Genomic DNA, 27,708 nt, shown 5'->3' on the forward strand with positions numbered 1-27,708 from the left:
CTAGACTTTAGGATCTCAGTAGCTGTCAGCAAGTCTGCCAGTGGTGGGGTGATTATAAGCTCAGGACAGAGCAAGAGGCAGATCTGAGTGTTGAAAGGCCACAGGAGGCAAGGGGCAGCCATAGGGGTATTTGAAAATAAGGGCCAGAATTTTAATGTTGAGAATTTGGTGAACAGGGTGCTGGTGTAGGTCAGTGAGCACAGGGGGAATGGGTGAACGGGACTTGGTGCAAATTAAAACATGGGCAGAGGACCTTTGGATGAGCTCACTTTGGAGAAAACATTCAAAGTGGAGAATGGCAAAGCACAGCACGAGGAGGCCAACCTTGGCTTCACCTGGGACTACAAGGAGGAGGGAGATCAGAAGGGTTGTTTTTCCCAGGACATCATCCAAAACTTCCGTAGAATGGATTGGTTGAAAACAGTCGTGTGTTCCAACTGCACATGCCTCACAAGTCAAAAATAGGAGAGGGTCATAGGTAGCTGTCAAAAATTCTGAGGGTCAAAGATTGTCCTAAGTGCCTCAAAGATTGTCCAAAGTCTCTCAAAAAGATTGTCCAAAACTTCTCAATATTCAAAGATTAATTGAAATAAATAAATCTTGATTTTGGCATAACCAGAAATCTCTTTTAATTTAATATTTATGATTCTTCCCCCCCCCCATTAATGGAGAAGATTAAAAGCAAATTCTTCCTGTTGGTCAACTTGTGAGGAAGGATGGCCAACTCTGGTTGGGCGGACTCCTGAGAGTTTGATTAATGAACCTACCAATCCTAACGGGACTCTGCCTGCCCCCACTCTCCCGCCTCACAGCGCTGCCTTCCAATATCCAATGAGAAAAAAGGAGAACCCTTGTTATCTGATTGGATTCACCTTGACTGCTAGTCACCTCCAAAGATTCCTTACTAAATGTGTTCACGCTGAGTCAGTGTGACCATTGGCGGGACCATCTTACATGAAGAGATGGTTTGTGTGTTTCCACAGTGTTGAATGTAACACTACCCCCAGTAGACTGGACCTGGTAATATTGACCCTGGTTACAACCCCGCCACCCACTTTATCTTCCTGTGGGACTTCCACTTGCCAATGGTGTCAAAAGCACATCATGGTGCGGTTCCAGGGCTGGGGTGAATTTAAATTGCTTTGTTGCTTTAAAACACATTATTTTTATGAATGTGTTTTGGGTTCCCATAACACTAACCAATGCAATTCTTCTCATCTTCTGTGCGGGGTACCAGTCAGTGCAGACCCACACTCCAATACTTCACCACAATAATGACACTTAAGTCGGTTTAATGAGGTGAAGTATTCCAAGGGACCACATATTAGCATTATCGACAACAATTTGGCACTACAGCAGACATTTGGAAAGGTGATCCTGACTTGCTTTTAAGGGTGAGATGGACAGATAGAGGGATAAATTCAGGCAGCCAAAGGCACACTTAACACCGATGGGACAAAGGGATGGAGAGGCCACAGTTAGAGGAGTGCAGGGATACATCTGGAGTCAGTTGTCATTGAGTCTGCTGAAGTGCTGTTGAGGGACAGCTGTAAACGGAGAGTTGTGGAGTTTGGCTACAGTCTTGATTTCATTGATTATCAGAACAGCTCAAGGGACTGCTTGGCCAAAGCCCATCCATATATTTGAGGATGAGGTCTTGATCTCTTAGACAAACACATAGGTTCAGCAATTAGAATGTGACCAAAATTTCCATGCATTCAATTCCAAGGAGAAAGTTCTCCTTCCCATTTGGAATCTGTTAGACCAGGTCACAGGGACTAAGGAAAATAACAGTGTCAATTTAATGCCATTGCAAACTCAATATTTTGTAAATACAGAACTATTTAAAAGTGTGGTTAACTTGATGCAGTGATATTACACATTATAAATCTCAACAGCCCTTAAAAACTGATGTTGACTGGCTTTTATTTATTTCACAACAAACAAATTGTAATTAAAAATGTAAGATGTTCACAACTAACCCTTGAACTTCCAGATTTTTTTCTTTTAAGCTGTCTCTTTAAACTTTAAAGGAAACATTGATAATGAACGCCTGGCGATTGCTAAAACGAAAGTCCCCAAAAAATTCAGAGGAATAGTATTTGATGAGTGGCTACAAGAGAAAGGTAATCTCCATTAAAAACTTTAACATTAACACTTTCACTTATGGTATATCTTTTTTTAAAAAAAAGGAAAATCTAAAGCTTGCATTAAAGTCTTGATTGTAAAACAAGTAACTTAAAAATAATCTTTGATATTGAACAAACGTCTTGACTTAATGTAATTTATAATTTGCTTCTGGTAACTTCATTTTATATTGATAAATATCTTTATAATTCATCATCATTAAACTGTAGTTAAAGGGACTGTCAGTTTTTTGGCTTCTTGTTAAATTATGCATGAAATTCTAAAAAGGTGAATTGTAACGTGCATTATACATGATAATTCTCTGGGTGCTGGTAAATTTGTAGAAAATAAGCTTGTTTCTAAAGTGGACTCTTTACAACCAATTGAAGAACTTAATATTTTATAAGAAACTTCAAATTAATCTAAATGGAGTGTTTTTAATATCTATCACCTTTTACCCAAGATCCTAATCATTAAAGTCCCTTTAACGCTGATTGTAAAAGTTAATATGACTCAGGCTTAATATTCAAATTGATGCATGCATGGTTATTATATTTATTTTTAACTTCTTTGATGCTCGCTAACCTCTTAGTGTTTGCTTTTAAACTTTTGCCTTGAAATTATGCCACAGCACAAAGTAAAATTTACATTTGGGTTAAACGACTGTTTTGACAGCCATCAAAGGAGACAAGGGCATTTTGTACAAAGCAAAATCCCGTGAGCAGCATTGTTTGTTCGGGGGTGGGGGTTGTTGGCTGAGGGTGAGATCCTACAACACAGAGGGGATTGGCTCTTCCTGCTTGTTGGATGTATTCCTGTCCTGGGGAAGTTCAACATTAGTCCATGGCCCTTCGTAAGGGATGGCAAGGTTAGAGTTGTTGACTCTTGTTAGGTGTATTCCTGCAGGACCTAACTTCCCATCTCGCTCCCATTCTCTGGGCACCGTCCCCGGCTTTCACCCATAACCATGGCCAGTTGCAAAGCCAACAGACTCTTGGTTACCTAATTGGATTCCTCATGACTGTTCATTAATCTGGAGCAACTCACAAAATGCTGGAGGAACTCAGTGGGTCAGGCAGCATCTATGAAGGGAAATGGACAGTCAATGTTTTGGGTCAAGATCCTTCATCAGGACATGAAGGATCTCGACCCGAAACGTTGACTGTCCATCTCCCTCCATAGATGCTGCTCGACCCGCTGAGTTCCTCCAGCATTTTGTGAGCTGTTCCAGATTTCCGGCATCTGCAGCCTCTCTTGTGTTCATTAACCTGAACCTTTTTTTCCCTTCAATCTTTAACGGTTTTACAACTAATAAATAACACATTGAAATAAAGTGAAGCAAAATGTCACCATTATATTTCAACACATAGCTTTTCTCCAGCCTTTTATCCTGAAGATTAGTCTTCAAACCCTGAGTAATAACTCAGTTTACCCTCTCACCTCCAGGACAGTACTTCCCACAATGCTGAACATGAGCTCAAGTTCCAAAGACGGGCTTGTCGTCAGTTCCTTTGATTGACAGTGAAGGGTGCTCATCATAAAGCCAAGCCCCTCTAGAAAAGCAGTGGACACGGGAGCTTGGGAGCTCCGGTATAACATGTCAAAGGTTTAAATGGTAACGATGTCACAATGTAATTTCAAGGCTTTGGAGTTTTATGCCAGCATGCAATCTTCTCCAAACAGTTTCTTTTTACTTCAAATTATCCTCACAATAAATATTTGCTAATTTTAAAGAAAGATCTTTTTGCTTTTGTCTTTTTTTTAATTTAGTTTTTGATCCAAGCTTTAGTTTGCTCAATGAAGGATATTATGGGGAAAAAAAAATCATGCTGGAAGAAGGCTCAGAAACGATGTTAAATTGGCTTAAATTAGCTTTCCATAGGTAAACATATTTAATGCAAATGTGGTGCCAGGCAGAGGCATTCAGAGTAAATGAGCAATCCCTGACTATGGGCAGGATGTAAAAAAGAACATTTTTTAATAAGCTGTCGGGCAGATCCTCAGAGGATTCAACATTATTACAGATAACTGTTTTATAATTAAAGTATGTGACACACCCTTGGATCTAAAAGTGTCTGCATGTAAAGCCAATTAAATGTCAAAGTTTCCAAAAGAATTCATTTTTCTACTAATTATTTCGTTTTTTTCTTGTAACATAGAGGGGGGATATTTGACCCATTGAGTCTATACCAACTTAAAAGCAATTTCATCCATCCCATTCCCCCACATTTCCCCGTACAGGTCCTCCCCAGGATACAAGCGCCCGACTTACAGACAGCCAGTACGCACGAGCGAGTGTTTGGGAGAGTGGCAGGATGCTGCCGCGAAGCCTCGGGCATCTTCTGCCAGGTGGGAGCGGAACATTTCCGCGTGCCTTCTCTCTGCACAATCCCACGGCAGCTGAGCCGAGCAGAGCCGGGAGCGATGAGCAGACCCACCCGCTCGCTCACTGAGTCAGTGAGGCTGGCTGGCGGCCTCACTCCCCACGCCTGCTCGCTCTCCCATCACTGCTGTTCCTGTGACCCTCTCACACGCACGAGTTTTGTTCATTTCCGACTTATGAACAGTGGGGGTTCTCAGGAACAGAGCCCTGTCGTAACCTGGGGAGGACCTAAACCCATTCTCTCCTTGCTGATTCTTCTACCCCCCACCACCCCCCCCCCACCATACTTGGGGTAATTTACAATAACCACGTCACCTACTTACCAGCACATCTATGGGGAGGAAACCGGAGTACCTGGGGGAAACCCACATGGTCGCAGAGAGAACGTGCAAACTCCACACAGGCAGCACCCGAGGTCAGGATTGAACCCCGGTTGCTGTGAGGCAACACCTCTATCTTCTGTGCCATGGTGCTGCACCAATTCAGCTTTCCTGTGCATATCGGTAGATCTTTGACAATCTTTTCAAGGATACAATTACACAAATGGAACTAAGCTTAGATGGGGATCTTGGTCAGCATGGACCAGTTGGGCTGAAGGGCCTGCTTATTGCAAGTACTCCAACACTACATCAAATTACTACTAACTACAACATAGAACATAGAATATTACAGCACAGTACAAGCTCTTCGGCCCACAATGTTGTGTCGACATTTTATCCTGTTCTAAGATCTACCTAACCCTTCCCTCCCACGTTACCCTCCATTTTTCTATCATTCATGTGTCTATCTAAGAGTCTCTTAAGTGTCCCTAATGTATCTGCCCCCACAACCTCTGCCAGCAGTGTGTTCCATGCACCCACCAGTCTGTGTAAAAAAAACTTACCTCTGACATCCCCCTTATACCTTCCTCCAATCACCTTAAAATTATGCCCCCTCATGTTAGTCATTGTCTCCCTGGGAAAAAGTCTCTGACTGTCCACTCGATCTATGCCTCTTATCATCTTGTACACCTCTATCAAGTCACTTCTCATCCTCCTTCTCTCCAAAGAGAAAAGCCTTAGCTCGCTCAACCTATCCTCATAAGACATGCTCTCTAATCCAGGCAGCATCCTGGTAAATCTTCTCTGCACCCTCTCTAAAGCTTCCACATCCTTCCTATAATGAGGCGACCAGAACTGAACACAATACTCCAAGTGTGGTCTAACCAGAGTTCTATAGAGCTACAACATTACCTCTCGGCTCTTGAACTCAATACCCCGACTAATAAAGGCCAACACACCATATGCCTTCTTAACAACCCTATTGACCTGCGCGGCAACCTTGAGGGATCTATGGACGTGGACCCCAAGATCCCTCAGTTCCTCCGCACTGCTAAAAGTCCTTCCATTAACCTTGTATTCTGCCTTCGAATTCGATCCCCCAAAGTGTATCACTTCACACTCATTTGGGTTGAACTCCATCTGCCACTTCTCAGCCCAGGTCTACATTCTATCAATATCCCATTGTAATTTACAGCAACCTTCTACAACAACTAAATCCCAACTAAATTATAATGTTACCATCCTGATCCAGGATGCATTTGATTCCTTGCGGTGCCCAACGGTCCCGGAACAGCGCCATGGTGCCTGCGGACACGGTATGTTCTTTCTCCAGGGATACTCAGGCACGAACAAAATCCCCGAAGATGGCCGAGCTGTTGGCTCGGGCTTCCGTTTGCCATGGGGTAAGGAGCCCCTGGAGCGGTGTGGGCACGTGCCTGGGGTGGGGGTCCCTTCGCAGCTGGTTAACTTTTAGTTCGAAGCCACTGCTTTCAAAATGAGTATCCAGCACCCACTTCCACCACCTCCCCTCCTCCACGAAGCAGACCTACTGCTTCTATGCTTGACCCCCCCCTTCCAAAGCGTGGGAGGCAGTATAACAACACAGATCGTTGTGTTCCACATCAGATCTCACAAGAACATTAGTTGTGACAGCTAAGATAATGACAATGTGAACATCAGCATGCAATTCACTCAATTCCATTCTTTAGTGTATTTTATGACATAAACTGAAAGTGCAAGAGACACACATCAGATCTGGTAGCAACTGTAATGAGAGAGAAACAGATCACATGTTAGAACATAGAACAGTACAGCACAATACAGGCCCTTTGGCCCACAATGTTGTGCCGACTTTTAAACCTCGCCTAAGGCTATCTAACCCCTTCCTCCCACATATCCCTCGATTTTAAATTCCTCCATGTGCTTATCTAGCAATCTCTTGAATTTGACCAATGTACCTGCCTCCACCACCGCCCCAGGCAGCGCATTCCACGCCCCAACCACACTCTGGGTAAAAAAAACCTTCCTCTCATATCTCCCTTGAACTTCCCACCCATTACTTTAAAGCCTTGCCCTCTTGTATTGAGCATTGGTGCCTGGGAAAGAGGCACTGGCTGTCCGCTCTATCAATTCCTCTTAATATTTTGTACACCTCTGTCATGTCTCCTCTCATCCTCCTTCTCTCCAAAGAGTAAAGCCCTAGCTCCCTTAGTCTCTCCTCATAATCCATACTCTCTAAACCAGGCAGCATCCTGGTAAATCTCCTCTGCACCCTTTCCAACGCTTCCCCATCCTTCCTATAATGAGGCGACCAGAACTGGACACAGTACTCTACGTTCATAACCTACACAGCTTTCACATCAGTAGCTGTACAGTTCAATGTCTTGCTGCCCTGGGTTATATTGTGGCTCCAACTTAAACCAATGGTTGGAAGAACCCTTGAGCCTCTGTTGTATTAATTTGGCAATCCAGATAAAATAAACCAGTTAACACCAAGATTAAGGCAGAGACTGCAGTTGCTGGAATCTGGAGCAAAAAATGAGCTGGTGGGAGATCCCCCTCCCCACTCTTCCCATCTGCCCTCCCCACCTCCCTTATTTGGTTCCATGCCCCACCTTCCTTCCCTGTCAGATTCCATCATCTGCAACCCTTTGTTGCCTCCACCTGTCACCTCCCAGCCTCTGTCGCCATCTCTACCCTTCCCCCCCCCACCTGACTCCATCTGCCAATCAACCCCTCCTCACCTGGATCCACCTATCGCTGGCCAGCTCTTGCCCCACCCCTTCCCTTCACCCTATTATACTGGCCGTCTCCCCTCTTTCAGTCCAGCTGAAGGGTCTCGACCCGAAACGTCGACTGTCCATTTCCCTCCTGCTTGACCTGCAGCAGTTTGTTTTTAATGCCAAGATTAAAATTGCCAGGCACAAGGTCAACACGTCGCTGCTCCACTGATGTCAGCCACTGTGGGCACAGGACTGTCGTCTGGCACATGAAAGAGAAAAACGCTTCCTCATTTATTCACGACTGGCATTGTCACCATTCCCCTTCAGCAGAGAGCAGGAGAGAGGTAGAGTTATTGAGTCATACAGCATGGAAACAGGCCATTTAGCCCACCATATCCATGCCAACCAGTGGGCAGCCATCTGTATTAATCCCATCTCCCAGCACTTGCCCCATAGCTTTCCCTGCCAAGGTGATTTAGTGCTTGTCTAGACACTTCTTAAATGCCGTTAGCGACTCTGCTTCCACAGCTCTCTCTGGCGGTGGATTCCAGCTACTCACCATTCTCTGGGTAAAAAAAAGTCCTCCTCAAACACCCTCTAACTCTCTTACCCCTCACCCTAGATCTACCTCCTCTCATACACCTCTGGATCACTTCCTTGCAGTCTACCCTCATAGTTTCTTACATTAATCATATCACCTCTTAACCTTCTCCACTCCAGGGAGAACAGAACCAGTGTCTGCTCATAACTAAAGCACTCCATCCCGGAGAATGGAGGGTAATGGAACATACATCAAACAATACAGTGCAGGAACAGGCCCTTCGAACATGATGCCAAACTAAACTCAATTCCTTCTGCCTGCACACGATCCATATACCTCCATTCCCAGCATATTCAAGGGTCTATCTAACAGCCTCTTAAACACCACAATCATATCTGCTTCCACTACCATCCCTGGCAGCCCGTTCCAGGCACCCACCGCTCCCTGTGTGGAAAAAAACTTGCCCCACACATCTCCTTTAAACTTTCCCCTTCTCACCTTTAAATACATGTCCTTCAGTACCTGACGTGTCTACACTGGGGAAAAGATTCTGACTGCCTACCCTATCTATACCTCTCATAATTTTAATGGAATTGATTGGATCCCAGATAACCCATGATGGCAATGTTTTGTTTTCCTCTATTTTGAGTTCTGTGCTTGAAACGAGCTACCTGATTGGAGGAGGCTACATGTTGCCTGGAGGAGGAAATGCATACCTTTCTGGTGGGATAAGTCTCCCATGTGTACAGTACGTGAGAATGGGCATGATGTAGGCATAGCGGCCAGATCAATGAATATGGTAATACCTCTTTCCTTTGGCAGGCCGCATGCTCACCATCTTCAACACCCAGGCCCTGATCACAATTGGGGGGAAGAACAGGAGCCGCCCATTCCAGGGGCAGATGTCTGGTCTTTACTACAATGGCTTGAAGGTCCTCAACATGGCGGCAGAGAGCCACCCCAACGTCAAGGTCAACGGGACGGTGCGGCTGGTGGGAGACGTGTCCGCGGTGATTGTCAACCAGCCATCAGTGACCACATTACCTGCTGAAATGTCCACCACCATCATGGCAACCACCACCACCATGGCAACCACCACGGCCAGGAAGGTCCGGGGAACAATGAAGGTCAACCCGGTAATTTGTCTTATCTGTACCGAGCTGTCTTTTTGCTGGGGGTGTTTTCTCAGCTTTGCTTTGTCGGCAGGAAGAGCTCCTGCTTTGACATTTCAATGCGAGCAGGAAAAGGCCATTCAGCCCCTTGAGCCTGTACTAATTGTTCAATCAGATCATGGCTAATCAACATATCTTCCCTGTCCTTCCCTCAACCAAATCTCAAGTCTTGGAAGCTCTACCTAACTGCAGCTTCCACAGCCTGTCATGGGAGAGAGTTCAGATTACCAAAACCCCTACCTGTAAAGATGTGCTTCCTGATTTCCCCACTCATTCACCTGTGGGACATAGGCGAGGTCAGCATTTCTTGCCCACCACTAATTGTCCCAGAACGGGATGGCCTTGCTTGCCCAGAGGACAGGTCAGAGTTGGCTCTATTCCCATGGTCCAGTGACAGAAAAGACGGCAGATATCCTTCCTCCCCAAAGGACATAATTGAACCAGAAGGGTTGAAGCAGTTTGATCGTTTCACATTCAGTACTAGTCTCCTGCTGACAGATTTATTTAATTGCTGTAAAACTCCGGTGATGTTCACTGCACCCCTGTACCATTCACCAGAGTCCCAGTTCCCATTCAATGGGATCCCATTTCCTGGGCTTTCTTTAAGTTTACCCCGTTCACCGGAAATTTTATTATGACACTCTGTAACATCAAAAAAAGTGAATTAAAATTGTGTTGGGGTTTTAATGGCAATAACATCCAAAAGTCCGGAAAATCTGCCAGTCTGGCACCAAAAATGTCCCGAGTATGTCAGATTATCGGAGTTTTACTGTGCTTGAATTTAACTTTCCCAGATGCCGTGGGATTCAGACTCCAGGCTTTATTTTTACTTCCAGGACGAGAACATTGCTGGCAATACTGGCATTACTGCCCATCCTGCACCAACAGTCAACTATGTTGGGGGGTCTGGAGTCACATACAGACTGGGTAAAGGCAGGAGATCTCCTTCTCTGAAGGATTCTAGTGAGGCAAATGAGCTCTTTACGACAAACCAGTAGTTTTGCAGTTATATTAATGAGACAACACTCTTAGTCCAGAACATACTTAATGAAATGAAGTTAATTCCCTCCCCTCCCCACTGCTGAATTCCACCCCACCCCAACCACACACAAGCTGCTTCAGGGTGTCTCTGGATCACTGGGTCAAACCTCAATATACCAGTCCACTAACTCAGCCACGATGACGTTGGTGAGGCCACATTTGGAATATTGCATTCGGTTTTGGTCACTCTGCTGCAGGAAAGATGACTAAGCTGGAAAGAGTACAGAGGAGGTTTATGAGGATGTTGCCAGGACTTGAGGGAAATCTTATCTTAATTGTCCACGTTGCCCATGTCCTGTTCAGTTGTTTAGAACTCCCCATGTCTTTCATAGCCTTGAAAGCCATGGAGCCTTGCTGTTGGATCTTGAGTAGATTGCTTGTTTTGGCCATTGTTTTTGGTCTGGGTTTTATATCACTGCTGTTGAAACAGGCAAAACGAGGCTGGCGGTTCCAATTGGTTGATTGATCATTCCAACTAACAGATTGGAGAGGTCATGGTTCATTGGTATAGCAAGTTGATTGAATGTGCAGTATGTGAGTGGATGGCCTGCCTTTTCAATAGAGTATGGGACTTCTGAGGCGTATTGGCGGCACGTGGCGTGGGTCTTGACTCTTATTCATCCATTGGCGGAATGTGGTGCCTTTGGCAAGCGCTCGAGAAGATGGAGACACCAGAGACTGCAGATGCTGGAATCTGGAGCCACAAACAATCTTCTGGTGGAACTCAGTGGGTCAAGCAGCACCTGTGGGGAGGGAAAGGAATCGTCGACGTTTTAGGCCCTGATGTAGGGTTTCGACCTGAAACGTCGACAATTCTTTTCCCTCCCCACAGATGCTGCTCGACCTGCAGTGTCCATCCAGCAGATTGTTTGTGGCTCGAGAAGGTTGTTGGTATTCCGCCGGTGATGTTCCACCTTTGTGGTCGTGTGGGGAAGGTGCTCCCCAAAGCCCTTCCAGGGGCGTTCCAGGATCCTGACCCACACTGTCAGGATGGACAGTGCTGGACCAGTTCTTACTTGGTAAGACCGCACTCCAATAAAAAGGTGAATGTACATGGATTTTCTGGATTAGTTTCAAGTTATTTGTGGAAACATCATTCCCAAATTGGCCCAAGATTTTTTTTTTCCTTATTTTCCAATATTTTCCCCAAGAGATCACATAACTGCTGAAAGATAGGGAAGTATCTCACGATAATGGGTGAGGCACGGTGTCTGGTGGTCACAGGGAGAAGATGCAAACTCCACACAGGCAGTAGCCGGGGTCAGGATTGAACCCGGGTCTCTCCTGCTGTGAGGCAGCGGCTCTACCAGCTGCGCCACTTGACAGAGATCTTCAGACACTTGGAGAATTGAGGAATACAGAATAAGAGAGGAAAATAAGCCCTGATTGTTGGATAGCGGAACAGGCTTAAGGAGCCACATGAGCTACACTTGTTCCAATTCACTTTATCTTCATGTTACAATTGCATTGACAAGGCATTGTCATAACTGAGGTACTCACTAATGATTGGGTTCAGATGAACTGCTTATTCCCCTGATTTGAAACTCATTCAACATAATCATTGCTGAGCAGTAGCTAACCCCTGTTGGATTACTGAGAGCTTGTAAACAGAGTTGAACATTGTTAAACTAATAACTTTCTTGCTCCTGCTGCCTGGAACTAACCATTACTCTCCCAAGAGAAGGGAAAGTTCAGGGGAGATTTAATTGAAGTGCTCAGTCTACAAGGGGCTCCGATAGAGGAGATTGCTGGGGGGCTGGTAATAAGGGGATACAGTTTAAGAAAATTATGTAAAAATGCAGGAGGGAGATGAGGGGATATCTTTTTTATTAATGCTGCAAGTTTCCACAATCTGGAAAAGAAGGGGAAAAAAACAAGTGGAAAGAGGTGAGAAAGACCAAGGGGGAGAGACTGAATGGTGAACAGAGACATAGAACCACACAATAATACAGTACAAAAGCATACCCATCCCACCTCCCCTTAGAGATTTCATGGAGGGTGTGGGGTCCAGAGCAAATTGGGGCAGGGAAACTCTCAAGAGTATGTCCAGGCCAGTGAGCTTGTCAAGTATTTAAATATGATGTTGGTGTGTGAATGGGATACATAGAGTCATACAGCATGGAAACAGGCCCTTCAGCCCAACTGGTCTGTGCTGACCAAGATCCCCATCTAAGCTAGTTTCTTTGCCAACATTTGGCCTGTATCCCTCTAAACCTTTCCTATCCATGCACCTATGCAAGTACCTTTTAAATATTGTTAATGTATCTGCCTCAACCTCTGGCAGCTCGTTCCATATACGCACCACCCTCTGGGTGAAAAAGTCTCCTCTCAGATCCCTTTTAAATCTTTCGCCTCTCACCTTAAACCTATGCCCTCTAGGTTTTGATTCTCTTTCCCTGGGAAAAAGACTGTGTTCATTCACCCTATCTATGCCCCTCATGATTTTATACACCTCTATAAGGGCACCCAACAGTCTCCTACACTCCAAGGAATAAAGTCCTTGCCTGCCCAACCTCTCCCAATAACTTATGTCCTTGAGTCCTGGCAACGTTCTTGTAAACCTGATCCTGATGCAGGGTTTCGACCCGAAACGTCGACAATTCCTTTCCTCCCACAGATGCTGCTCGACCCGCTGAGTTCCTCCAGCAGATTCTTTGTTGCTCCAGATTGCAGCATCTGCAGCCTCTTGTGTCTCCATTCTCATAAACCTTCTGTGATTCTTTCCAGCTTAATGATGTCTTTCCTATAATTGAGTAACCAAAACTCAACACAATATTAGGAAGACTGAGATCATTGTCTCTGGTCCTTTTATGAGGCACCACTCTCTTTTTCAAAGGAATCTGTTTGAAACTGAGCCAGACTGTCCAAAGCCTGGGTGTGATATCCCAGAGGTGAACTTGAGAATCATAAAAGCTCATTGTCACTGTGGCTGCCTACTTCCATCTTGCCTCAGCTTGACTTCTACCGAAACCCTCATCCAGACCTTGTCGCCTCCAGGATTTTAAACAATGTTGTGTTGAGTATAATTGGTAATTGGTTTATTATTACAGAGAACATAGAGCACTACAGCGCAGAATAGGCCCTTCGGCCTACAATGTTGTGCCGACATAGCTAATCCCTCCTACCTGCAGAATGCCCCTATCCCTCCATTTTCCTCTCATTCATGTGCCCATCCAAGCCCCTCATAAAAGCCCCCCAATGAATTTGCCTCCACCACCCTATCAGGCAACGCATTCCAGGCATCCATCACTCTCTGAGTAAAAAACTTACGTCTCCTCTGAAACTACCCCCTCTCACCTTAAATGCATGCCCTCTGGTATTTCATCGCTCAATAATGGGGAAAAGATTTGTACCGAGGTACTTTTTCCCAGTGCGACAATGGCTAACACGGGGGACGTAATTTTAAGGTGATTGGAGGAAGGTATTAGGGGTAAGTTTTCTTACATAAAGAGTGGTGGGTGTGTGGAATGCACTGCCGGCAGAGGTTGTGGGGGCATATACATTAGGCACATTTAAGAGACTCTTAGATAGACATATGAATGATAGAAAAATAGGGGGCTATGTGAGAGGGAAGGGTTCGATAGATCTTAGAGCAGGATAAAATGTCGGCACAACATTGTGGGCCAAAGGGCCTGTGCTGTAGTGTTCTATGTTATATGTACAGTGAAAAGCTTTGTTTGCATGCCATCCAGACAGATCATTCCGTACATAATACAAAAGGAAAAGCAATGTCAGAATGCAGAATGTAGTGTTGCAGTTAGAGAGAAAGTGCAGTGCAGGTAGACAAATGAAGTGCAAGGGCCACAACGAGGTAGATTGAGAGATCAAGTTCTTCTTTATCGTACAAGAGGTCTGTTCAAGAGTCTTATAACAGAAGTTGGTGAACTCGCTGTTACTTTAAGAAACTGTGTCACGTGGTTAACAGTTATCTCTGTTGCTTACACCGGTGATACCCAACGATGATCTCAGGGACTGTTCCTTTTCAGGAGTTAGGGCTATCCTGGAAGTTCTTGGGATTGGCCAGCAGCCCTACAGCTGAGGCAGATACCGTGCTGAATACAGTTTTATTTGCTTTCACCTTTTTTTTTTATGAACTTTGTCAGTAAATTATCTCAGTATCGTTGAAGGCACACAGACCCCCTGTAATAGTTAGCAACCCCCTGGGAGTTAAGCACCCAGGTTGGGAACCACCAACGTCCACCTATCCAAGACTCAGCTGAAGGCACACTTGGTACAATTAAAGCTGATGTTTACTTGAAGCTCTGCCTCTGAACGAGTGAACGTGTGACAGAGATATCCAGCTCTTGACAACCCACAGAAATGCTACACTACACTCTGGGTGAAAATCGGTTCTCAAATGCCTTCTAATCCTTCTGCTTTATAATCTTAAATCTATGTTCCGTAGGTAGGGAGTCATAGAGTGATACAGCAATGGAAGTAGACTCTTTGGCCCACTGAGTCGGTGCCAACCATCAAGCATCCACTTACATTCAATCCCATTTTATTCTCCCCACATTCCCATCAACTCCTCCCAGATCCCTACCCTTGCCTGCATACTGGAGAAACTTTACAGCAGCCATTTAACCTACCGACCAGAACAATTATGGAATGTGGGAGGATACCAGAGCGCCCAGAGGAAACACACACAGTCACAGGGAGAACGTGCAAACTCCACACAGACAGCACCTGAGGTCAGGATTGAACCTGGGCCACTTCAGCTGTGAGACAACTGTGACACTGCACCACCTTATGAAACACCAGGCTAAAAATGGGAGGAATCCCATTGGATTTGGTCCTGCAATAATCTCAGAGAGGCAGTGGCCATTTTGAGTTATGTCAGTTGTAGCACAGCAACTCCCCAATATCTCAGGAAAAATCACTCATTTTTTGGATGAGGGTTAGGATTTACTAGCAGTCTTCATTTGGTCTGGAGTTCAATGCGGACCTTAAGTTTATCTTAATTCAGTGTTGGGATGTGGACATTGGTCAGGCCAGCATTTATTGCCCATCCTTAATTACCCTGGACAAAATGGTGGGGGGCTCATTGAGCCACTGCAGATGAAGGTGTCCCCAGAGTGCTGTTGGGAAGGAGTTCTGGGATTCAGACCCAGCGAAGGGGAATATATTTCCTTCAGTAGAGTTTGAGACATAGGAGGAGGTAAGAGGGAGAATCTGGAACCTTCCCTTGTGCCTGCTGCCTTGTCCCACCAGGTTACAGAGGTTGCCAGGATTGGGAAGAAGCCATCCAAGAACCCTTGCCAAGTTGCTGCCTTTGACTTCATAATTTCAGACACCATGATTGAATCCCCTCCCAAACTCAGCACCTCTTAAACACTGCGCCTCCAGTAATGTGCATTTTTAAGTGCGGTCACTGTTACAATAGAGAAATGTGACACCCAGTTAGTGCACAGCAAGGTCCCACAGACAGCAATGTGATCACATCCGGATCACCAACTAGAGACCGTAGGTTTAAGGAAAGAGGGGAAAGATTTAAAAGGGACCTGAGGGGAACCGTTTTCACACAGAGGGTGGTGGGAATATGGAACGAGCTGCCAGAGGAAGCTGTACAGCTACAACATTTAGAAGACATTTAGACAAGTAGATGGTTCGAAAGTTTTGGAGGGATATGGGCCAAACGCAGGCAAATGGGACTAGCTAGGATAGACATCTTGGTCAGCATGGACGAGTTGGGCTGAGAGGCCTGTTTCCGTGTTGTGCTATTCCATGACTCGATCACCACCATGAGCATTCTCTTAACCCTCTCACCCTGTCCTCCCTTCTGAGCTTATCCAGTTGAATACATCTTTCCTACTTCCTTGAACTGCTCCCTGGCGAAGTGAGGTTTGCAATCCAACCATGCTGGATGTTTTATAGTATTTATTAGCGGGAGTTTCATATTTGTGGCCCAACTTCTCTGTGTTCACCCTTTAGGACCCCAATAGAACTTCAATCTATCTATCAGGTGAGCCTTCAGTCTTTTCCTGCCCAGCGGCAGTTCCCAACTTTGTTTTTTCTTTCCTGACGAATCTCACCACTCAGTCCCAGTACCGTTCTTGTAATTCTTACTGTTCACTTTCTCTAGTGATTTGAGTGCTGACAGCTCACTCAGAAACACAATGTTTGGGTGATATCCCTTCAGCTTAACGTTCTGGAAGTGAGTGAGATCTATGGAGCAGTTTCCAAGGCATGAAGTTGCATTTTTATAACAGTGTCATAAACACTCTTTTACTGTGAGACAATAAATGTCATGGGATTTGACAAACATTCTCAGCATGACTGCGACCAATCCCAATATGCATTCAGTAACTCTGGGCTCTTCTCAGTGTATATTAAAGCAATAACTCTTCCCAGGCAGCTTGTTGTTTTTGGAGGTTAGAACTGAAAAGGACTCGGTTTGGCTGATAGTAGGATTTGTGGCATCACTGGGCCTCTTGAAGCTTAAATGTTACAATTAAATGACAAACTGTGAGTGGCCTAATTAAGATGCAGCACTAAATTGAGCTTTAATGGCGCTGAGTGAAGCATTGTTTGAGGGTACATGTCCAGCAGTCCCAGAACTAACAGTATTACATACCAGTATTCTTGAATCACGGTTTTATTGCATAATGGTTTTGTTGCACCTTGAGTAGAAAAGTGAATCAGTGCAGTGTCCTGAACAGCTCTTCGATGGATTTGGGGTATTGTACAAGACAGGCTTCTCGGTATCACTGTGCTGTGCAACAGCAACTAGAGCATCAGATTCGAGCTTATCCATTAAATTGGCAATAAGATGAAACTGATTTTCATCTTACCTTCTTTAAACTCTGAGCACATAAACAATCTACAATGCACAAATACATTGCAGCTTCCTGAAGCATTATCGCTCAGGAACCCTCACGCAGAATAATGGAAACAGACGCTGTCAACATAAATAAACGCACGTCTTAAACTCACATTACATTCCAGTTAATGTTAATTGCTCTTATCCTCTTCATATGTGTGTGTTCATGCATGTGTGTCCTTGTGTCTATATCTGTAGGTGTGTGCATGTGGTGTGTGTGTGTGTGTCTCTCTATGGTATGTGTCTATATGGTATTGGATGGTATGTGCATTTGTAGGTGTCTCTGTACACGTGTGTGCATTTCTGTGGGTTTATATATATTACTCACTGTGTGTGTGTGTCTCTAGATTTGTGTATTTGTTTTGTGTTGGGATATATGTTTATATGTGCACATGCTTGAACATACAAACATACATAGCAACATATGGATTAAGAGCAGGAGGCTGTTTGATTACTCAGATCTGCTCCACTGTTTACGAAGATCTTGGCTGGTCTGATTGTAACTTCAGCTCCACGTTCCTGTCTATCCACAGTAATCTTTCACTTCTTGCTTATCAAGTATCTACTTCCGCATTAAAAATAACTTCTGCTCTGCTCCCACAGCCCTTTAAGGAAGAGAGTTCCAATGACTGACAGACCTCTGAGAGGGAAAAAAAACACCTCATCTCTGTTTTAAGTGGGAGTCCTCATTTTTATTTCTAGATTCTTCCACAAGAGCAAAATGTCTCTCCAAATCCACCTTGTCAAGATCCCTCAGGATCTTCTATGTTTCAGTGAAATCCCCTCAGAATCTTCTGAACTACATGATACAAGCCAAGTCCTGTCCATTCTTTCCCCTTCTCTAAGCTGCTCCCAACACCACATTGACATCTTTCATTAAATGAGGAGACCTGTACTGGACACAGTGCTCCAACTGTGGTCCCACCAATGCCTTATGTAACTGAAACATGATCCCGCTTGAATTTCCCCGAACAATAAATGATAACATTCTGTTGGCGTTCCCAACGACTTCATTACTTTGAAGGTGCAGTTGGGCCAGTTAGTTTAACAGCTATTATTGACTAGCTGCTAAAGTCAATAAGCAAAGAGGAAATAGCTAATCATTTCAGAAAGCTGAGTCTAATTAAATCTGGTCAACATGGTTTTCTGAAAGGTAAATTTGCTCGAATTCTTAGAGGATTTTAGGGAGAGTTGATAGAGGGAGACCTGTAGATGTAATGAATGTAGATTTCCAAAAGACATTTGACAAGGTGCCACATAAGAGGTTGGTGCATAAGTTAAAAGCCTATCGAAGGAAGTGTGTCAGAATGGATTGAAAACTGGCTGTCTCATAGAAAGCAGAGTTGGAATAAATAGGTCCTTTTCAGTCTGGAAGGAGGTACCACAGGGGTAAGTTGTTTGCCTGCAATTGTTCACTATTTATATTAGTGACCAAGAAGGAGGAATGGTGTGCAAGGTTTCCAGACTTGCTGATGGCATGAAAGTAGGTAGAAGTGCATCTTGTGACAAGGATACTGCAAAAGGATTGAGTGAATGGGTAAAAGATTGGCAAATGGAGTTTGATGTGGGTAAGTGTGAGATCGTGCATTTCGGTGAGGGAAATCAAAAGGCAGATTATCATCCATAGAACCATAGAACCATACAGCACAAAACAGGCCCTTCGGCCCACCGTGCCGTGCCGTCCATCAGACCACCCTCACACTACCTAACCCCTTCCTCCCGCATATCCCTCTATCTCACGTTCCTCCATATGCCTATCCAACAAGCTCTTGAACCTGTTCAATGTATCTGCCTCCACCACCACCCCAGGCAGTGCATTCCATGCACCAACCACTCTTTGGGTGAAAAACCTCCCTCTGACATCTCCCCTGAACCTCCCACACATAACCTTAAAGCCATGACCTCTCGTCTTGAGCATTGGTGCCCTGGGAAGGAGGCACTGACTGTCTACTCTATCTATTCCTCTCAATATTTTATATACCTCTATCATGTCTCCTCTCATCCTCCTCCTTTCCAGTGAATAAAGCCCTAGCACCTTAAGCCTCTCCTCATATTCAATACTCTCCAATCCAGGAAGCATCCTGGTAAATCTCCTCTGCACCCTCTCCAATGCCTCCACATCCTTCCTATAATGAGGCGACCAGAACTGAACACAGTACTCTAAGTGTGGCCTAACTAGAGTTTTGTAAAGCTGCATCATAACCTCGCGGCTCTTAAACTCAATCCCGCGACTTATGAAAGCCAACATCCCATTGGCCTTCTTAACTGCTCTTTCCACCTGTGAGGCAACTTTCAACGAACTGTGAATATGAACCCCCAGATCCCTCTGCTCCTCCACACCGCCAAGTACCTTGCCATTTACCCTGTACTCTGCCCTGGAGTTTGTCCTTCCAAAGTGTACCACCTCACACTTCTCCGGATTGAACTCCATCTGCCACTTGTCAGCCCAGCTCTGCATCCTATCAATATCCCTCTGTAAGCTCTGACAGCCCCCCACACTATCCACAACACCGCCTATCTTAGTGTTGTCTGCAAACTTACTAACCCAGCCCTCCACCCCCTCATCTAAGTCATCTATAAATATCACAAAAAGTAGAGGTCCCAGAACCGATCCCTGCGGGACACCACTAGTCACTGCCTTCCAATCCGAAGGCACTCCTTCCACCACAACCCTCTGCTTTCTACATGCAAGCCAATTCCTAATCCACACAGCCAAGCTTCCTTGGATCCCTCGGCCTCTGACCTTCTGAGGAAGCCTACCATGAGGAACCTTATCAAATGCCTTACTAAAATCCATGTAAACCACATCCACCGCACTGCCCTCATCAATCTTCCTGGTCACCTCCTCAAAGAACTCTATCAGGCTTGTGAGGCAAGATCTTCCCTTCACAAGGCCATGCTGGCTGTCCCTAATCAGTCCATGATTCTCAAGGTGTTCATAAATCCTATCCCTTAGAATCCTTTCTAACAGCTTACCCACCACAGATGTGAGACTCACCGGTCTATAATTCCCTGGCCTATCCCTATTACCTTTTTTGAACAAGGGGACCACATTCGCAACCCTCCAATCCTCCGGCACCACCCCCGTAGACAACGAGGACTCAAAGATCCTTACCAGCGGTTCAGCAATCTCCTCCCTAGCCTCTCGAAGCAGCCTGGGGAAAATCCCGTCAGGCCCCGGAGATTTATCTGTCTTAATATTATTTAACAACTGGAGACAGACTGCTGGTCAGTGAGGTACAGAGGGATCCTGGTGTTCTGGTGCCTGAATCACATAAAGCTGGCAGACAGAGCCAACAAGTAGTTAAGAAGGCAATCGACATTTCAGCTGTCATTGCAAAAGGGTTGAAATTTTAAAATAAAGAGATTTTGTTGCAATTGTACAGGGTGTTGTAAGGCCTCACCTGGAATACTGTTCGCCTTTCCTGAAAAGATCTGGTAACATTGGAGGCAGTGGAGAGAAGATTCACCAGGCTAATTCCTAGGAAGAGAGGGTAGTCCTACCAAGAGAGACACAGTTTGGGTCTGTATTCTTTGGAGTTTAGAAGCTTATTCAAACTCATAAGATCCTCGGGGGTCTTGACAGGTGGATGTTGGGATGTTTGTCTCTAGGAGAGTGTCGAACAAGGGCACATAGCTACAAGGGGCCGGTCATCTAAAACTGAGGTACAGAAAATGTTCTTCTCTTAGAAGGTAGTGAATCTTTGGAATTCTCTGTCCCCGTGAGTGATGGAAGCTGGATCATTAGAAGTATTTAAAATGGAGATGGATAAATACTTGATAGATCCAGGAATAGAAGGGTATGAAGAAATGACCCAGAAGAGGAGTTGAAGTCAAGATGGATCAGCCATGATCATATTAAATATTGGGACAGGCTTGAAGGAGCTGATGGCCCACTCCTGCTCCTATTTTCTTGTGTGTGTGGGTGTGTGTGTGAGCTTGTCGTTTTATGTTTGTATGCATATATTTAGCTGAGTAAACTTACTTCTGTGTGTCTATGTGTGAGTGTGTGTATGCAGGTTTATGTATGTCTTGTGCACGTTGGGGTAAGGGTATGTGTGCCTGTGTGTGCATGTGTATCTGGCTGCAAGCATTTGTATATGTATGTGTGTGTGTGCATGCATCCATTTGTGTGTGTGTGTGTGTGTGTGTGTGTGTGTGTGTGTGTGTGTGTGTGTGTGTGTGTGTGTATGTATGCTTCATACATGAAGTTAGTGACAATCTGAACTTGTGAAAGTTGCTTTATGTTTGCAAGTTTTTCTGCTTAACTTTACTCCATGCTCTATTGAAATATTCTCGATATTCTTGGAAATGGAACAATTAGGAAAGATAAGATTAATCAATATTATTTACCGCACAGAAAGAGTCCATTCAGCCCAAGGGGTGCAGACAGGTATTAATGCTCCACGTGAGCCTCCCCTCTCTCCTCCCCTCGTCAACACCTCCCTCCATTCCTGCCCTTCACGATTAGACTAATACACAAGCTGACAATAAGTCCAGGGTGGTCAGCCTTGGAGTTTCTCCACAGGCTGCTGGCAATGCAACGGTTAACCATCAGGCTCTGAATGGGATGGACTGAGGGAGGCTGCAGTGGAGCACGGCGATGGATCTTTATCTAAATTGTTTGTAAACCTGGATGTTTTCAAATTAAAAGAAAAAGTTTCAGATGTAAATTAAATCTCGATAAAGCAAATGTGTGTGAGAAAGTGCTTCAGTGCATTTTCAGACATAAATCTTTAACTGTGTTGAAATGGAGTGGCTTTGGCAGCTTCATGGATTGCATTTACTTCAGCTTTTGCTGATAACGAATATTGCCCTGTCCAACAGTGCTCAGCAAGGTGAAATGTAGCCATTGGCAGCAGAGGTGTCTATGAATTAGTGGAAGGTGGGAAGGGAGATAAAGTGGCCAAAAGCCAGGGAAATTACTCACAGCTCAGATCTTACACGACAAGCCCAGGGAAAGAGCTGTGCTTCCTCAGGGCTACTTTCGGATTCTGCAAGGGCGATTTTGCAAGACTCGATGGCGCTTAAAAAGAAGTAAAAACCTGTGTTTGCACATCAGGAAGTTGCAAACATCACCTCGTAGACTGATGGGACATTTCATACAGACCCAGAGTCATACCGCAGACTGCACACAGACAGGGTGAGGCCAAACACAAACTAGAGGAACGGTGCCTCAAATTCCCCCTGGGTCGTCAACAACCTGATGGCGTAAACACCGAATTCTCCAATTTCAGGTAACCCACTCCTCATCTGTAACTTTCTCCTCCTGATCTACCCAGTTCCTCCTACACACTCCCAACCCCACAGATCCGATCACGCTGTTCCTTCCCCTGACTCCATCTGCCCATCAGCCACACACTTTCCCCTCGCCCCACTGTTCCCACCTCCCTCATTTGCTTTCATGCTCCATCATCTGCAGCCCTTTGTCAGCTCCACCGATCACCTCCCAGCCTCATTATTTCCACCCTTCCCTCCCTCATTTGCCTGTCACCCCTCCTCATCTGGAGCATCCAACAAGCACTTACCAGCTCCTGCCTCACCCCCCCTCACCTCTTTATACTGCCCATCTCAGCTCCTGCCTCACCCCCCCCCTCCCCCTCACCTCTTTATACTGCCTATCTCCCATCTTCTCTATCAGCCCAGATGAAGGGTCTCAACCCGAAACATCACCTGTCCATTTCCCTCCACGGATGCTGCCCGACCCGCTGAGTTCCCCCAAGAGTTGTTTCTCGTCCAGCATCTACAGTCTCTTCTGTCTCCTTCAGCCCATCACTTTGGTATTGTTACTGGTTTATTATTGTCACTTGTACCGAGGTACAGTGAAAAATTTGTCTTGCATACCGATCGTACAGATCAATTCGTTACACAATGCATTTACACTGAGTTATTACAGAGTGCATTGATGTAGTACAGGTAAAAACAATAACAGTACAGAGTAAAGTGTCCCAGCTACAGAGAAAGTGCAGTGCAATAAGGTGCAAGGTCACAACAAGGCAGATCATGAGGTCAGAGTCCATCTCATCATATAAGGGAACTGTTCAATAGTCTTATCACAGTGGGGTAGAAACTGTCCTTAAGCCGAGTGGTACGTGCCCTCAGGCTCCTGTATCTTCTACTTGATGGAAGAGGAGAGAAGAGAGAATGACCCGGGTGGGTGGGGTCTTTGATTATGCTGGCTGCTTCACCAAGGCAGCCGGAGGTAAAGACAGAGTCCATGGAGGGGAGGCTGGTTTCCGTGATGCGCTGGGCTGTGTCCACAACTCTCTGCAGTTTCTTGAGGTCCTGAGCAGAGCAGTTGCCATACCAAGCCGTGATGCATCCAGATAGGATGGTCTCTATGGTGCATCAAAAAAAGTTGGTGATTGTCAAAGGGGACAAACCGAATTTCTTTAGCCTCCTGAGGAAGTAGAGGCGCTGGTGAGCATTCATGGCCGTGGCATCTACGTGATTTGACCAGGACAGGCTGTTGGTGATGTTCACTCCCAGGAACTTGAACTCCAGAACAATCATCTACCCATCCAGACCGATCCCATTTACCAGTGTTTGGCGCGTAGCCTTCTACACCTTGATGATCCAAGTGCTCATTGTGATAGTTCCTGCCTCCATCATTCCCTCAGGCAAAGTGTTGCAAAATACAACCACTCTCTGAGTGGAGCAAAAATTCTGCAGATTCCCTCTAACCCCCTTTAACCTTCGACTGCTCTCACTTGTAAAGCAAGATCCCAAGGTCAGTGCTACTGAGGTGGCCTGGTACACAAGTGTGTTCCATGAGAGAGTCAGGTTCTGTCAGTGGGAAGGTCCCAGAGAACAGGGTCTGACTGTCAGGAGGGCCCAGGTGGGCCAATCAGAGGCTACGCTCTGTCTGAGGCTTGTGAACTGAGAGAGCTCCAAAGATCTGAACACAAAATGGGACGGAAGGCAGGGATGGGAGTGAAAGAATAGATCAAAATGATTTCACCTGCTGCCTTTTGACTCACCCCTCCTCTGGCAAGTGTTGCTTTTTAATAGAGCATAGAACACTACAGCACGGTACAGGCCCTTTGGCCCACAATGTTATGCCGACATTATTTCCTGCTCTAAGATCTATCTAACCCTTCCCTCCCACATAGCTCCCTATTTGTCTATCATTCATGTATCTATCCAAGATTCTCTTAAATGTCCCCAGTGTATCTGCCCCCACAACCTCTGCAGGAAGTGCGTTCCATGCACCCACCACTCTCTGTGTAAAAAAACTTACCCCTGACATCCCCCTTATATCTTCCTCCAATCACCTTAAACTTTACCCCTTCGTGTTAGCCATTGTCGCCTTGGGAAAAAGTCTCTGACTGTCCACTCAAACTATGCCTCTTATCATCTTGTACACTTCCATCAAGTCACCTCTCCTCCTCCTTCTCTCCAAAGAGAAATGCCCTAGCTCACTCAACCCATCCTCATAAGACATGCTCTCCAATCCAGGCAACGTCCTGGTAAATCTCCTCTGCACCCTCTCTAAAACGTCCACATCCTTCCTATAATGGGGCAACCAGAACTGAACACGATACTCCAAGTGTGGTCTGATCAGAGTTCTTTTGAGCTGCAACATCACCTCGTGGCTCTTGAAGGCCAATGAAGTAGGACTAATGAATGCCAACACTCCATATGCCTTCTTAACAACCCTATCGACCTGCGTGGCAACCTTAAGGGATCTATAGACATGGACCCCACGATCCCTCTGTTCCTCCACACTGCTTTTATCCCAGAACCAGAGCTGATTTACATTGAACATAGAACATAAAACAGTACAGTACAGTACAGCACAGGAACAGGCCCTTCGGCCCACCATGTCTGCGCCGTACAAGATGCCGAATTAAACTAAATCTCTTCTGCCTGCACATGATCCACATCCCTCCATTCCCTGCATGTTCTTGTATCTATCTAACAGCCTCTAAAATGCCACTTTCATATCTGTTTCCACCAGTCCCCTCCAGGCACCCACCGCTCCCTGTGGGAAAAAAACTTACCCCGCACATCTCCTTTAAACTTTCCTCCTCTCACCTTCAATGCATGTCCTCTAGTACTTGACATTTATACCCTGGAGAAAAAAAGGATTCTGACTGTCTACCCTGTGCCTCTCGTAATCTTATAACCTTCTATCTGGTCTCCTCTCAGCCTCCGACGCTCCAGAGAAAAACAGCCCAGGTCTGTCCAACCTCTCCTTGTAGCTCATACCCTCTAATGCAGGCAGAATCCTGGTGAACCTCTTCTGCACCCTTTCCAGAGCCTCCACATTCTTCTTGTAATGGGGCGACCAGATTTAGGACAGTTTGTGGCTAAAGCTCAGATAAATATTTTCCCCCAAGGAACGTAGAATAGCCAACTGCTTTAACAGGGTTTTATAAGGTTGACTTGACGTGTAGCTTTAGGCAGAGTCAAAATCCAACTTGACCTTGACAAGGTGGTGGTGAACTATCTCCTTAAAGGCTCAGTGAGTTTTCTACAACTGAGTGGGATTGCTTGGCCAGTGACTAACAAAAGGTATGTTGGATGGGGGTGTTAATAGGAGGAGATGAATGAAATCTGAAATTACAAAAAGAGAGAAGAGAAAATCATTGGAATTTGAGGTACAAGACTGGTTATTTGAAAAGAGTTGGTATTGGTTTATTATTGTCACTTGTACCGAGGTACAGTGAAAAACTTGTCTTGCATACCGATCGTACAGATCAATTCATTACACAGTGCAGTTCCATTGAGTTAGTACAGAGTGCATTGAGGTAGTACAGGTAAAAACAATAACAGTACAGAGTAAAGTGTCACAGCTACAGAGAAAGTGCAGTGCAATAAGGTGCAAGGTCACGACAAGGTAGATCGAGAGGTCAGAGTCCATCGCATCGTATAAGGGAACTGTTCAATAGTCTTATGACAGTGGGGTAGAAGCTGTCCTTAACTCCGGTGGTACGTGCCCTCAGTATCTTCTACCTGATGGAAGAGGAGAGAAGAGAGAATGTCCCAGGTGGGTGGGGTCTTTGATTATGCTGGCTGCTTCACCAAGGCAACGAGAGGTAAAGGCAGTCCAAGGAGGGGAGGCTGGTGTCCGTGATCCGCTGGGCTGTGTCTACAACTCTCTGCGGTTTCTTGGGATCCAGTGTTGAGTGTGGAAGGCTGTACTGTGCCAGGTCAAGAGGTAAGGTGCTGTTCCTTGAGGTCATGTTGAGCTTCATTGGAAACGCTAAAGACAGAAAGGTCAGAGAGTAATAGAGTCATACAGCACAGAGACAGGCCCTTCAGCCTAACTGGTCCGTGCGACCAAGATGTCCACCTGAGCTCGTCCTATTTGCCTGCATTTGGCCCATATCCCTCTGAACCTTTCCTATCCATATATCTGTCCAAGTGCCTTTTAAATGTTGTTAATTCATTATTAAAGGTCAGAGTAGGAATGGAACAAAGAATTAAAGATATGAGCAACTGGTTGAAAACTTCCTTTCCTGAAGAACATTAATAAGCCAGTTTTTAACAAAAATAACATGATGTAGTTTATACTCTTAATACTGAAAATACTGTTTTACATTAAGTTCTGCAATTTACTAAATCAATGCAGTTTCTTCTGCCATTAATGTGGAATTTCAGCCCAGAGCTCTGGAACGTGAGTCCATGCCTCTGAATCATTAGTCCAATGGGATAAGTGATCGGCTGGTTGCTGAAAACTCTGCTGTTTCGATGCAGATTTATTTTAAATGGGTTATGTTAGCAGAAAACAAACCTCGGTGAAAGTAAACACATTTGTCTGTTAGTGTTGGCTGCAGACATTTCTAGGTCTCCTACTTGAACCTGTCTTTTTTTTGTTACCTGTTGTTTTAAATAGCTTTCAGGTTGCATTCCAGATCCTTGTGGGAGGAAACTTCACAGGGAAATTTCACGTCATCCTCTCCTGGTAGAACACGGTGGGATGCATCAGGCTGATGATAGCCATCGTGCACAAGTCACTGTGTTCCAGACCTCTGCACCTGCATATCGAAACATACAGCATGGTGGTCAGGTGTGGGCACACGTGACCTCTTGTTCCATCCCTGAGCTCACCATTCAGATCAGGAGTGTTCTGTAAGTTGCTAAGTTAAGGGGGGTCCAGATGCACTTCGTACCTGGCCCCTCACAGCCAAGCTGGTACATCTCGGCAACAAACAATCTGCTAGAGGAACTCAACAGGTCGAGCAGCATCTGTGGGAGGAAAGGAACTTGGGTCAATACCCTGCATCAGGACTCCTTTCCCCCCACAGACACTGCTCGACCCTCCAGCAGATTGTTTGTTGCTCCAGATTCCAGCATCTGCAATCTCTTGTGTCTCCATGGGTACATGTCGGCATTCACCTGAACTGGGTTGCCGACCTTTATTAAAATAGCGAGGTTTCTTTATTTTTATACAGTTATTCTAATTAATTAACAGTGGTTTAATTTTTTATTTTGTTTGATTACTTAAGTGCTTTTCTTCAGCTCTTTCCAAATGTTTCTTGACATCAGGCAACAGTGGAAAGGCCTTGACAGCTCTGTCACAGGACATCAGAGTTTGTGCTGCCTGGGGCCCAGACATCACTCAGGTCTTGGCTC

General features: G+C 45.3%; 1 protein-coding gene across 30 annotated transcripts in view; it reads left to right on the forward strand.

The window, feature by feature from the left end:
- The window catches only part of nrxn3a (neurexin 3a), a 1,776,465-nt gene that overhangs the window by 1,636,453 nt on the left and 112,304 nt on the right, over nt 1-27,708 (forward strand). For 26 of the 30 annotated variants that reach the window (XR_007957567.1, XR_007957568.1, XR_007957576.1 and 23 more), the window contains 2 exons: nt 2,034-2,126; nt 8,917-9,230. Coding sequence is in view for 23 of the 30 variants with exons in the window: in XM_052030991.1 (XP_051886951.1) it covers nt 2,034-2,126; nt 8,917-9,230 (407 nt within the window). In the remaining 7 variants the exon portion in view is untranslated. The remainder of the gene's footprint in view (nt 1-2,033; nt 2,127-8,916; nt 9,231-27,708) is intronic. The other 4 variants (XR_007957570.1, XR_007957571.1, XM_052031032.1 and 1 more) reach the window with 1 other exon arrangement.

This window comes from Pristis pectinata, chromosome 1 (assembly GCF_009764475.1).
Source record: "Pristis pectinata isolate sPriPec2 chromosome 1, sPriPec2.1.pri, whole genome shotgun sequence".
NCBI lineage: Eukaryota > Metazoa > Chordata > Chondrichthyes > Rhinopristiformes > Pristidae > Pristis > Pristis pectinata.